The 12,383-nt window shown below is 62.4% G+C and overlaps 2 protein-coding genes across 2 annotated transcripts in view; both read left to right on the top strand.

Annotated features, from left to right (window-relative positions):
* DMPK (dystrophia myotonica-protein kinase) overlaps positions 1–6,605 on the top strand; it is a 10,329-nt gene extending 3,724 nt beyond the window's left edge. The window contains exons 5-14 of the mRNA XM_012653432.1: positions 371–519; positions 789–882; positions 1,180–1,386; positions 1,467–1,730; positions 2,426–2,511; positions 4,156–4,270; positions 4,954–5,111; positions 5,208–5,520; positions 5,802–5,891; positions 6,237–6,605. Of these exons, the coding sequence (XP_012508886.1) occupies positions 371–519; positions 789–882; positions 1,180–1,386; positions 1,467–1,730; positions 2,426–2,511; positions 4,156–4,270; positions 4,954–5,111; positions 5,208–5,520; positions 5,802–5,891; positions 6,237–6,389 (1,629 nt within the window). The 3' untranslated portion in view covers positions 6,390–6,605. The remainder of the gene's footprint in view (positions 1–370; positions 520–788; positions 883–1,179; positions 1,387–1,466; positions 1,731–2,425; positions 2,512–4,155; positions 4,271–4,953; positions 5,112–5,207; positions 5,521–5,801; positions 5,892–6,236) is intronic.
* A 1,017-nt stretch (positions 6,606–7,622) lies between these two features.
* On the top strand, positions 7,623–12,177 carry SIX5 (SIX homeobox 5). Its single transcript, XM_012653296.1, has 3 exons — positions 7,623–8,815; positions 9,788–10,590; positions 10,870–12,177. Exons 1-3 carry the CDS (start codon positions 8,022–8,024, stop codon positions 11,478–11,480), a joined length of 2,208 nt encoding a protein of 735 aa, XP_012508750.1. The 5' UTR covers positions 7,623–8,021; the 3' UTR covers positions 11,481–12,177.
* Positions 12,178–12,383: the final 206 nt, after the last annotated feature.

The following is a 12,383-nucleotide window of genomic DNA, read 5'->3' as shown; positions in this document are numbered from 1 at the left end:
TCAAAAAAAAAAAAAAAAAAAGCCTCTGTTGGGGGAGTCTCTTACCTGGAATGGGACAGCTCTCCAGGAACTCTATCTGGGGGCGCTGACGGGGCAGGGAGTATCTGGGACCTATACTCGGCGTTGGGAGGTCTCTGGGTTCTCTTTTCCCTGAATGTCTCAGAGGGAGTGAACCTCTGTCCAGTGACACCCTGGAAGAAGTCGGAGGGGATGCTGTCCGATTTGGCCTGGGAGATCTCTGGGGTTTTCTCAGGGCTGGGGCTGCGGCATCTCTGCCCAGGGATAGGGTGTCTTCGGGAGTCCTTGTCCTGGGAGATCAGCGGGCAGCGCCTAGGGGGACTACTGACCACTCATGACACGCCTCCTCCAGTACCTGGTCATGGAGTACTACGTGGGCGGGGACCTGCTAACGCTGCTGAGCAAGTTTGGGGAGCGGATCCCGGCCGAGATGGCGCGCTTCTACCTGGCCGAGATAGTCATGGCCATAGACTCGGTGCACCGGCTGGGCTATGTGCACAGGTGGGCGTGGCAGCGCCTGAGGGGCGGGGCCCGGAAAGGGATAGCATACCTCGAAGGTTGGAACTCAGAGGGGACAAGGCCTAGAGAAGGACCTCCTTGGTTGGGGCCCACTGGGGTGGGGCCTGGGGTCCAGAATTGTAGAATCTCCAGGGGGCAAAACCTGAGGGGGTGGGACCCGAGATGGTGCTGCTGAGTGGCAGGGGGCGGAGCCTTGCGGGACGGTGGGAGGGATGCTCGCTTATCCTTCCTCACGCCTTCCCTCGGCGCAGGGACATCAAACCGGACAACATCCTGTTGGACCGCTGTGGCCACATCCGCCTGGCTGATTTCGGCTCCTGCCTCAAGCTGCGGGCAGATGGAACGGTGAGCGGGTGCGCCCGCCGTGGGGCAACTCGCCACCAGTGAGCGGGAGGGAGGTGCAGAGTGCGGGGCTGGGGCACAGGGGCGGAGCTGGGGTGGGAGCCGGACTGGATTTGGAGGGGGAAGGAGGAGGCGAACAGGCCTCAGTGTGCTGTGCATGGTGGGGGCAAGGTTTAGACCAGGCAGAGGGAGGGCGTCAGCATTTGGGCCGTGGTTAGAAGGGGGCCGGAGCTGGTGGGCAGGGTGCAGCCAGAGCCCAGAGGTGTAGGACCGAGCCCAGCTCTGGCCCTGTTGGCGCAGGTGCGATCGCTGGTGGCTGTGGGCACCCCAGACTACTTGTCCCCCGAGATCCTGCAGGCTGTAGGCGGCGGACCAGGGCCAGGCAGCTACGGACCAGAATGTGACTGGTGGGCGCTGGGCGTGTTCGCCTATGAAATGTTCTACGGCCAGACGCCCTTCTACGCCGACTCCACGGCCGAGACCTACGGCAAGATCGTCCACTACAAGGTGAGTGCAGTCCCAAGGAGCCCCTGAACTCTCTGTACTTGCTTCCAGCTCACGACGCCTTTCCCTCTCCCTCTGACCAGGAGCACCTGTCTCTGCCACTGGCGGACGCAGGGGTCCCTGAGGAGGCTCGAGACCTCATCCAGCGGCTGCTGTGTCCCCCGGAGACAAGGCTGGGCCGGGATGGAGCAGGCGATTTTCAGAAGCATCCTTTCTTCTTTGGCCTCGACTGGGATGGTCTCCGCGACAGCATTCCCCCCTTTACTCCAGACTTCCAGGGTGCCACTGACACATGCAATTTTGATGTGGTGGAGGACGGGCTCACTGCCATGGTGAGCGGGGGCGGGGTAGGTACCCACAGCGCCCCCTCGGCTGAGGGGCTGAGGGAACCTACCCATCCCCGCTCCATAAAGTTGGAATAATGACAGTGCCTACCTGCTGGAGTCCTGAATCATTCATTCCCCAGAGCACCTGCTGTGCCCACCCAGTGTGTGACCTAGACCTACAGTCAGTGAGGGGACACAGACAAGTCCCCAGACTGTGAGGCCCCTGAGTGATCAGGGCTGAGATGGGAGAGTGTGGGAGTTGGGGGAGCTCCTGGCCCAGTTGGGAAGGTCCTGGGGGGCTCGGGGCGGGGGTGCGTTGTGTGTCTAAGCTGAGACCTGGAGGGATGGGGGGAAGGCAGAGAGGACTCTTCCTTCCTTAGGCCACCTCTCTCTCCACTGTTTACTTAGCAAGCTGTCCTGGAATGCTTGCTCAGCTCCGGGTGCCCTTCTGCTAGGCAGTCTGGGGACACAGAACTGACCAAATCAGCCCTGGTCCCTCCCCTCATCCACTTGAAGTCTAGACAAATATATATTTTCACGTAGTGTGGCAAATGCCCTGAAGGGAGATAAAGGGATACAAGAAAAAATGACGGAGGGCCACTTTCGATAAGCCCCGAGTTGGGGTTGGTTTGGGGGGAACATGTAGGCCAAGACCAGAAAGGGGTGAGAGGCCAGCCCTGACAACTGCTGGTCACATCCGCGGGTCTCTTGTGTAGGAGACACTGTCAGACATGCAGGAAGGCGTGCCGCTGGGGGTCCACCTGCCTTTCGTGGGCTACTCCTACTCCCGCATGGCCCTCAGGTAAGCTCTGCCCTGCAAGGCCACCAGAGGCCCCGGAGGCTGCTTGGGCTTCCTGTGTTCCGGCTCGTCGTCGGACAGTGGATTTGCACCAATCAGTCTTGGGACCACGAACTCTTAGGAGCCCAGAGTTGTAGAATCTTAAAGTCTCAGACCATAGGACTTTAAAATTTTAGATTCAGTTGTAAACCTCAGAGCCACAGACTTGGCCTTCTAGAATCTTGTAGCCGTTGACTTTGACATTTCCAGTTACAGAGTCTTAGGGCCTCAGAATCTTAGAAAATAATGTTGAGAATTTTACAATCAATTTTAAAAGAACACTAACTCATTGAGTCAGTCGTATAACAATAAGGCCTTTAAGAATATTAATCATACAAATAATGTATGCTTATCACAAGTAAATTAGAAAATATGGGTCAGGAGCCATGTGTGGTGTGTGGCTCATGCTTATAATCTCAGCACTTTGGGAGGCCAAGGCAGGAGGATCACTTGAGGCCAGGAGTTTGAGACCAGGCCAGGCAACATAGCAAGACCCTGTCTCTACAAAAAGATAAAAATAGAAAAATTAGCCAGGTGTAGTGGTATACACCTGTAGTCCCAGCTACTTGGGAGGCTGAGGTGGGAGGATCGCTTAAACCCAGGAGTTCAAGATTACAGTGCGCTATCATGGTGCTACTGCACCCCAGGCCTGGGTGATAGAGTGAGACCTTGTCTTTAAAAATAAAAAAATGAAACAGAAAAGGAGGCCCATCCCCGAGCCCACTGCCCAGCAGGGGTCCCTGGCTCACACATGCGCAGACACATATTCAACAGCTGGGAGAACAGGTGGTTTTCTAATCAGCTTTTGTTACTGGACAACGTGTGACAAACACCATTCCTTACCATTAATGAACTACAACATGATTCTGAACTGCTGTGTGGTATCCTGCCTAATGGCAGGTCAGGATTTAGCTCATCCTCTGTTATGTCCCAGGCGCACGTCCAGGATAGATAGATCTTTTTTTTTTTTCAGTTTTTCTTGACTTTTTTTTTTTCAGCATATTATGGGGGTACAGATGTTTAGGTTACGTATGTTGCCCTTGCCCCCACCCTCCCCCGCTAAGTCCGAGTTTCAAATATCAGGATAGATAGATCTTTGAGACATATTCCCACAGGAAGGATTGCTGGGTCGGAGGGGACATCCTTTTCGTATTCCTAGGGAGGGTCTGTTCTCTTCCCAGTAGCTGAGCCTAAGGGGGTGTGCTAATATCTGGAGTCACGCTCTTGGGATCCCACACCTAGTCTTAAGACGACAGTTTTGGAGGGTGGCCAGAGCTGGGCAGCTCCCTCATGGGGTCCCCTTCCCTGTCCTGAGGCCTTAAGGAGAGGGGTCTGCAAAGGGAGGAGACAGCAGACCCTAGAATGGGTGTCTGGACTCCACATCTCTGCAGAAGGTTTAGAAAAGGGCAGCAGCTCCCAGGGGCCCAAGGCCATGGGAGGGGCAGGCTTTTCCTAACCAGCAGCGCGTCTCTTCACTCTGCCCCTCCCCCTCCCCCAACCAGGGGGTCTTCAGGGCCAGCTGCCTCTTGCCCACATGCTAGTCAGTCCTGGTTCTCAACCTGGAGATGGCAGCCTCTCTCCCTCCCCGTGTCCTCTTCTTCTCCCCAGGGACAGGGAGGTCCTCCCAGGCCCCACACCCATGGAACTGGAGGCCGAGCAGTTGCCTGAGCCACATGTGCAAGCGCCCAGCCTGGAACCCACGGTGTCCCCACCAGAGGAAACAGTAAGTTGCTGGAGGAGAAGGTCGCTCAGGGATGAAGGGAAAGTGAGGGCTTCCAGGCTGGCACGTGCCATTGCCCTCTGGGAGCTTACTGGACAGAAGCGGACAGAAAACCTGTAGAGATGAGGTTACAGCAGTTGGAAGACAGTCCCTAGGAAGAAATGGCAGCAGGGCATTCAGCATGTGGGTGCACGTGTGGGGGGGGCCCCCTCTGAAGAGTTCATCTTTGAGCTGAGCCCTGGCGAAGGAGGAGGAGCCAACCATGGAAAGAACAGTGCCAACCGGTCAGCAGAGAGAACCTCAAGGGCCAAAGCCCTGGTGGGAACACCGGGTAGTTCTCGAAAGTGACAGGAGGGTAGTATGGCTGAATTGTTACATGGGAAGGGGAGGGGAGGGGAGACAAGCTATGTCCCGAGGGCACTAGGGGGCTGGCCGGATTTTGAGCAGTGGAGGGACATGGTCAAGTTGAGTTAGTGTTTTAGGACAAGCCCTTTGGTTCCTGTGCGGATAGCAGAGGACCAGACTAAAGGCTGGAGACCACGGAGGGGGCTTGGATCATTGCAGGAGCTATGGGGATTCCAGAAATTACAGGGGGGCGGGGAGTAGAGGACAAGCGAGGATCCCAGGCCTGGCTCCCGAATCCTGTGGGAGCCACAGGCAGCCCTAAGCTCGGTCCTCGTACACAGGCTGAAGTGGCAGTTCCAGAAGCTATCCCGGAAGCAGAGGCTGAGGCGGAGGTAACGCTGCGGGAGCTCCAGGAGGCCCTGGAGGAGGAGGTGCTCACTCGGCAGAGCCTGAGCCGGGAGTTGGAGGCCATCCGCACGGCCAACCAGAACTTCGCCAGGTCGGGGTCGGGGTCGGGGCGCCGGGGCCCTTGGCAACCCTTTGCTGCCCCTCTCGCCGGGACTCAGAGGGGCTAACCGTGCTTACCTCCCTGCAGTCAACTACGCGAAGCCGAGGCCCGGAACCGTGACCTGGAGGCACACGTCCGGCAGTTGCAGGAGCGGATGGAGTTGCTTCAGGCCCAGGGAGCCGCAGGCGAGTCCCTCTTCCGCCCCCGTCCCGGAGGGCGCCAGGAGGAGGTGGGCCGGCTGTTCGGCGGGGGTGTGAACACCTGGGGAGGGGAGGGGCCCAGGCTGGGGCACGCCGCGCCACCGCCCTCCTCCGCCCCTCCACGCGCCCTACGCCTCTCTCTTCTCCTTCCAGCTGTCACGGGGGTCCCCAGTCCCCGGGCCACGGATCCACCTTCCCATGTAAGACCCCTCTCTTTCCCCGGCCTCAGGGCCTGCTGCCCCCTCTGCAGATCCCCTTCCCGTCTCCCCGTCCGTATTTAGGGCTCACCCTACCTCTTTGCGGCTCCAGAGGGCAGAAGCCCTTCATTCAGCCCCAGATCTCCCTCCGTCGAGGTCTCACCACATCCCTTCCGGGATCTCCCTAGATGCCCTTCCCGGCCTCGACTCCCCTCACTGTCTCTCGCGCCCTGCCGAGGGCTGGGCTGGGCTCCGATCGGGTCACCTGTCCCTTCTTTCTCCAGCTAGATGGCCCCACGGCCGTGGCTCTGGGGCAGTGCCCGCTGGTGGGGCCAGGCCCCATGCACCGCCGCCACCTGCTGTTCCCTGCCAGGGTACGTCCGGCTGCCCACGCACGCCCGCTCGCCCGCCGCGCCCTCGCCTCGCTCCACCCACCCCGCGCCATCACTGCTTTGGGGCAGCTATGTCGGGCTCCGCCCACAGCGGGGAGGGAGAAAGCTCGGGCAGCCAATCAACAGAGGCCGCTAGGAAGCAGCCAATGGCGAGTTCGTACGGGATTTGAGGCTTGCGAGCAAACCAACCACAGCTGCCGGCTGCAGGGGACCGGGGGCGGGGTGCAGGGAGGATTGTGGATCCACTTTTGGGTGTAGGCGGGGCGAATCCTAGAGCCAATCAGAGGCCCATGTCGCCGGGTGCTGATCCCACCCTCTCGCCCGCAGGTCCCTAGGCCTGGCCTATCGGAGGCGCTTTCCCTGCTCCTGTTCGCCGCTGCTCTGGCTCTTGCCGCCGCCTTGGGCTGCGCTGGGTTGGTGGCCTACGCCGGCTATCTGTCCCCGCCCTGGCGCTGCCCGGGAGTCGCCTTCGCCCCCTGAACCCTAGAGCCCCAGACTGACTTCCACTCGGGGCCCGTTGCAGGGTTGGGTGGCCCGGACACTACACAGAAGCTGCTCCCAACGCACCCCCGTTCACTCCCGCGTGCGTGGGTCTTCGCCCCAGCTCCCGTCCCATGATCCGGGCCCGCCCCCTGGCGGCCGGGGAGGGAGGAGTCGGGCCCGCGGCCGGCGAATGGGGCTCCTGGGGGCTTTGTAGCCGGGAATGTCGCTGCTGCTGCTGCTGCTGCTGCTGCTGCTGCTGCTGCAGGGTGGGATCGCAGACCACTTCTTCCCTCCGGCAGGGCTGAGGCCCCGACGTGGATGAGTAAACTGCGGTCCTGAGCAGGCAGCAGGCCGGGCTTGGCCATCCATTTTTCACCTTCCACGCACTCCCACCCGCCGTTAGTTGGCAAATCCTCTTTGTGCATGCGGCCCTGCTCGCCTGGGAACGTTTTATTTCCGTGGCGAACGTTCGGCGCAACCTCTGCCCGCTTTCTTTTGCCAGCCCCGCTTTTTCGGGGACTCCCGCGCTCCCTGCTCACATGCGCTACTCGGAGCCACAGCCGGCTCCGCCCGCCTCGGAGGTTTGGATATTTATTGATCTTGTCTTGTCCTCGGACTCGCTGACAGGCTCCAGGACCCCAACACCCCAATCCACGTTTTGGATGCAGTGAGACCCCCGACATTCCTCGGTATTTATTGTCTCTCCCCACCTAGGACCCCACGCCCGACCCTCGCGAATAAAAGGCCCTCCTGTCTGCCTAAAGCTCCGGGCTCCGCGGTGTCCGTTCTGTTTGCGTTGTGGGCGGGAGGCTGCTCACTGGCCAATCAGAAGGCGAGTGGAGGAGGCCAACGGCCTGGCGGGGAGCTCGCGGGACTCAAGGCTGACGAATCAGGGATGGGGAGAGGGAAAACCGAGGGGCGGGGTTTCGGCGTCCGGCCACCCCGGAGGCACCGCCCCCCTGCCCAGCTGTGGCCCAGCTGTGCCACCGCGCGTGGAGAAGAAGGGGGCTGGGCCGGCGGCGCGCGGGGCCACTGTCTTCCCACTGCGCCTGCGCAAGCCACGCGCATCCGCTCCAGGAACGTAGGCTCAGAAAAGTTGTTGCAAACTTTCTAGCTCGCTTTCCCCGCCCCTCCTCCCGGCCAGACCCGCCCCCCTGCGGAGCCGGGAATTCCGAGGGGCGGAGCGCAGGCCGAGATGGGGAATGGTGGGGGGGGCCGCAAAAGACCCGGGAGACGGAGGCGTGCAGGAGCTCAGTCCCGGGGTGGAGGTGGCTTCGCGCCCTTAGCCCTCCTGGACGGCCCGTTACCTTCTCCGTTGTCCCGATGGGGAAACTGAGGCCCTGAGCCTGAGGCACACGCGGGGGGAGGCAGAAAGCGCGGCCAGAGGCGGAGGGAAAACAAAGGGAGAATCACGGACACGACGAGGAGGGGGACGGACACACAGGGACAGAGACCCGAGTGGAGAGCTGAGTCTCGCATTCGGGGCGGGGAAAGGCCGCAGGGTCTGCCAGGGGAGACAATCGGGAAGCTCGGGGGTGGGGGCGAAGAGGGGGGACAGGCGGGGGAAGGGGCTGGGGAAAGCCCGAGGGAGGAGGAGAAGGAGGGAGGAACTTCCCAAAGTTGCAAAACATGGCTACCTTGCCTGCGGAGCCGAGCGCGGGGCCGGCGGTCGGGGGGGAGGCGGTGGCGGCGGCGGCGACCGAAGAGGAGGAGGAGGAAGCGCGCCAGCTACTGCAGACTTTGCAGGCGGCCGAGGGTGAGGCGGCGGCGGCGGCCGGGGCGGGCGAAGCGGCGGCGGGAGCGGAGGGCCCGGGGTCCCCGGGCGTCCCCGAGTCGTCCCCCGAGGCCACTGCCGAGCCGCCCACCGGCCTCCGCTTCTCGCCCGAGCAGGTGGCGTGCGTTTGCGAGGCGCTGCTACAGGCGGGCCACGCCGGCCGCTTGAGCCGCTTCCTGGGCGCACTGCCCCCAGCCGAGCGCCTACGTGGCAGCGACCCGGTGCTGCGCGCGCGGGCCCTGGTGGCCTTCCAGCGGGGCGAGTACGCTGAGCTCTACCGGCTACTCGAGAGCCGCCCCTTCCCCGCCGCCCACCACGCCTTCCTGCAGGACCTCTACCTGCGCGCGCGCTACCACGAGGCCGAGCGGGCCCGTGGCCGTGCGCTGGGCGCAGTGGACAAGTACCGCCTCCGCAAGAAGTTCCCGCTGCCCAAGACCATCTGGGACGGCGAGGAGACGGTCTACTGCTTCAAGGAGCGCTCCCGCGCCGCGCTCAAGGCCTGCTACCGCGGCAACCGCTACCCCACGCCGGACGAGAAGCGCCGCCTGGCCACGCTCACCGGCCTCTCGCTCACGCAGGTCAGCAACTGGTTCAAGAACCGGCGACAGCGCGACAGGACCGGGGCCGGCGGCGGCGCTCCCTGCAAGAGGTGAGGGGACTCGTGCGGGGCAAGTCTGGCTTTCCCGGGGACAGTCTATCTACCAGCCCTCTTCCCCGGTGCCTACTGCTGGGGTCAGCGCGCCGAATTCCTCGGACACCTCCCGCCCACACCTTCAAGGCGTCTGCGGAGCGCAGGAACTAGGCGAGGATGGGACACACACACGCCTGGGCCCCCTCTCCTGGCGTCACTGCTCCGCACGCGGAGGCTCAGAGACCTCTTCGCGCTGTTCCATCCAAGCTCCAGTCCGTGTTCCAGACTTCACTGGGGGGAGGCAGTGAGAAAATGAGGGGCTCTATGGGGGCTGCGGAGAAGCGGGAGGGGCCTTTGCCCACCCCAGCCTATGTAGGGGTTCCTTTCAGGCCCCCTTTGCAGCCTGGCCCTCCCCTGACCGTTACTCTTCCCCACCCACCCCCACACCCCCCAGGGCCCAAACAGCGTGGCCTGTCGTCCGTCTTTGTTGTGAAACGTGAGCCCTCCCCAGCTCCGGTTTCCCTGTAACCCAAGCCCTTCCCCTCCCACCCTGTGGGCCCGGCCTCTCACTCCCTTCTCTGACGCCCCGCGGGGAGGGCACAGGGAGCTGAGTCGGCGCCTGCTCACTCCGGGACACTGGCGGGCTTGCGTGCTCTCTGCCTACCCCAGGAAGCTTCAGGGCAGCCTGGGTGCTCTGCCTCTGGGGCACCGTGGCCAAGGCAGTGGGAAAGCAGGGCCTCTTCCCTCCCCATCCCGTCCGGCTTTAGCTTTTCTGCCATGGCGTCAATGCAGGGCTTGCAGAAGGCCCTGGGGTCTTGGGATGGTCTCACAGAGGTTTCGTGACCCCAGAAATGGTCCACAGAAGCTTGGGCTGGGGAAAGGTGGGGAGGCAGTGGGCAGCCCGTGCTCCTGCAGAGCAGCTTGCACCTGGCTCTGTGCAGGAGCCCAGCTGGCTAAGGGCCCACAACTTACAGTCATTTCTCCCGACAGCGAGTCTGATGGGAATCCCACTACTGAGGACGAGTCCAGCCGAAGTCCCGAGGACCTGGAGAGAGGGGTGGCCCCAGTGTCTGTGGAGGCCACTGCCCAGGGCTCCATATTCTTGGCAGGAGCCACCCCTCCTTCACCGTGCCCCGCCTCCTCCTCCATCCTGGTGAATGGGAGCTTCCTGGCGGCCAGCAGCTCTCCAGCCGTGCTCCTCAATGGCAGCCCTGTCATCATCAACAGCCTGGCCCTGGGCGAGGCCTCCAGCCTGGGCCCTTTGCTGCTCACAGGGGGCGGTGCTGCTCCTCCTGCGCAGCCTAGTCCCCAGGGGGCCAGCGAGGCCAAGACCTCCCTGGTCCTGGACCCTCAGACTGGGGAGGTTCGGCTGGAGGAGGCTCAGCCTGAGGCCTCTGAGACCAAGGGGGCCCAGGTCACTGCTTCAGGACCAGCCGGAGAGGAGGTCCCAGGAACCCTGCCCCAAGTGGTGCCTGGCCCCCCGCCAGCTGCCACCTTTCCTCTGACCCCAGGACCAGTGCCTGCTGTGGCTGCTCCACAAGTGGTGCCAATCTCCCCACCCCCTGGGTACCCAACGGGCCTGGGCCCCACCTCCCCGCTGTTGAACTTGCCCCAGGTCGTGCCCACCTCCCAGGTGGTGACGCTGCCCCAGGCTGTGGGGCCACTGCAGCTGTTGGCAGCTGGGCCAGGCAGCCCTGTGAAGGTGGCAGCTGCAGCAGGCCCTGCCAACGTGCACCTGATAAACTCTGGGGTGGGCGTGACGGCCCTGCAGCTGCCTTCGGCCACTGCTCCAGGTACCCACTTCTGCCTCTCTCAGGCCTGGGTGAGAGCTGGGAGAGGGGATTGCAGTACTCAGGGAGGGAGGGGGCTGTCAGTGGGCTTCGGGGGGCATGTCACCTCTGGCAAGTCCCAGTGCCCTTCTGTGCCAGGGCTAGTGTCCTGGCTGCAGCCACACGGGCTTGGCTCTGCCTGGAAGGGGCTTGGCCACCTGCTGCCCGGTAGCATCTCTCCCTCTGTTCTGCCAGCTGCTTCTGGCTCTAACCTTATGCTTGGCCCGTTTCTTCTCCCCACAGGAAACTTCCTCCTGGCCAACCCTGTGTCTGGCAGCCCAATCGTGACGGGCGTGGCTGTGCAGCAGGGCAAGATCATTCTCACCGCCACCTTCCCTACCAGCATGCTGGTCTCCCAGGTCCTGCCTCCAGCCCCCAGCCTGGCCCTGCCCCTGAAGCCAGAGACGGCCATCTCAGTGCCTGAAGGAGCCCTCCCGGTGGCCCCCAGCCCTGCTCTCCCGGAGGCGCATGCCCTGGGCACCATTTCTGTGCAGCAGCCACCACCCACCCCTGCCGCCGCCTCTGGTGCCAGCCTGCCCTTCTCCCCAGATTCCCCTGGCCTCCTGCCCAGCTTCCCAGCACCCCCACCAGAGGGGCTGATGCTGTCACCTGCGGCTGTACCCATCTGGCCAGCAGGGCTGGAACTGAGCACGGGAACAGAGGGGCTGTTAGAAGCCGAAAAGGGGCTGGAGACACAGGCTCCCCACACCGTGCTGAGGCTGCAGGACCCTGACCCTGAGGGGCTGCTCCTGGGGGCCACGGCAGGGGCTGAGGTTGATGAGGGGCTAGAAGCTGAGACCAAGGTCCTGACCCAGCTACAGTCGGTGCCTGTGGAAGAACCCTTGGAACTGTGACCCAGCCTGGCCCAGTTGCTCTCCTGACAATGGTGCTCAAGATGCGGGGACCGCACCTGGGAGGAGGGAACCTCTCAGAAACGGTTGCTGCAGTCTGAAGATTCCACACACACTACGTCCTTTAGGCCCAGTTAACCTCTCCAGGCCCTGGAGGTGCCTGGGGGACTTGCCCCTGTCCACTCCCTGTCCAGGGCACCGTCCCTCTCTGGACGGGGGGCTTCCTCTGTTACAGCCCTCTCCTTGCTCCGCCCTGCCATATATCTGGGGCGATCTGGGACGTCCTGACCCAGGACTCTACCCCCTCCACCTGGTGCTGGCTGTGAGCTGAAAACCCGGCCAGATGGCTGGCTTTCCAGCCCCCACGATCCCTCTCCCTGTCACTCCCTGAAACACTATTAATAGCTCCACTGATATCCAGTGTTCTCACAACTGCTTGGAATCCGAGGATGGGGGACAGGCAGTGCCCCGAGACTGACAGACCCTCCCCTAGCCCGGCCCTTCCTGCTGAAAAGGGATGCCCGGTGCGGGCAGGGCGGGGGCCTGCTCCACTAGCTCCCCCAGACGAAAGCCCTCGTTATCACGTCCAGCCCCAGACCAAAGAGTCCCTCATCCCTGGGGGCAAGCCTGACCCCCGTGTCCAGTTTGTATCCTAAATCTTTATTTTTCTAGAACATGTTATGCCTCCATTTCAATTAAAGTTACCAGACAACAGAACTACTGGGGGTGTGGGTTTCCTTCCAAATGACTTGCCCAAAGAAAACCTGAATGACAGAAAGCCACACTTGAGACTGTGGCTTTCTGATCGCTGCTTCCTGAAGGGGGGAGAGGGTTTGTGTTCGGATGTGCGGTGGGGCTTGGAGGGTGTGGGCAGTGAGGTTACTTTCACGCCGCAGGCCTCTGGAT

Source organism: Propithecus coquereli, unplaced genomic scaffold (genome assembly GCF_000956105.1).
Source record: "Propithecus coquereli isolate 6110/MARCELLA unplaced genomic scaffold, Pcoq_1.0 Scaffold42, whole genome shotgun sequence".
In the NCBI taxonomy this organism is placed as follows: domain Eukaryota; kingdom Metazoa; phylum Chordata; class Mammalia; order Primates; family Indriidae; genus Propithecus; species Propithecus coquereli.
This window is presented reverse-complemented; position numbering and strand designations above follow the sequence as displayed.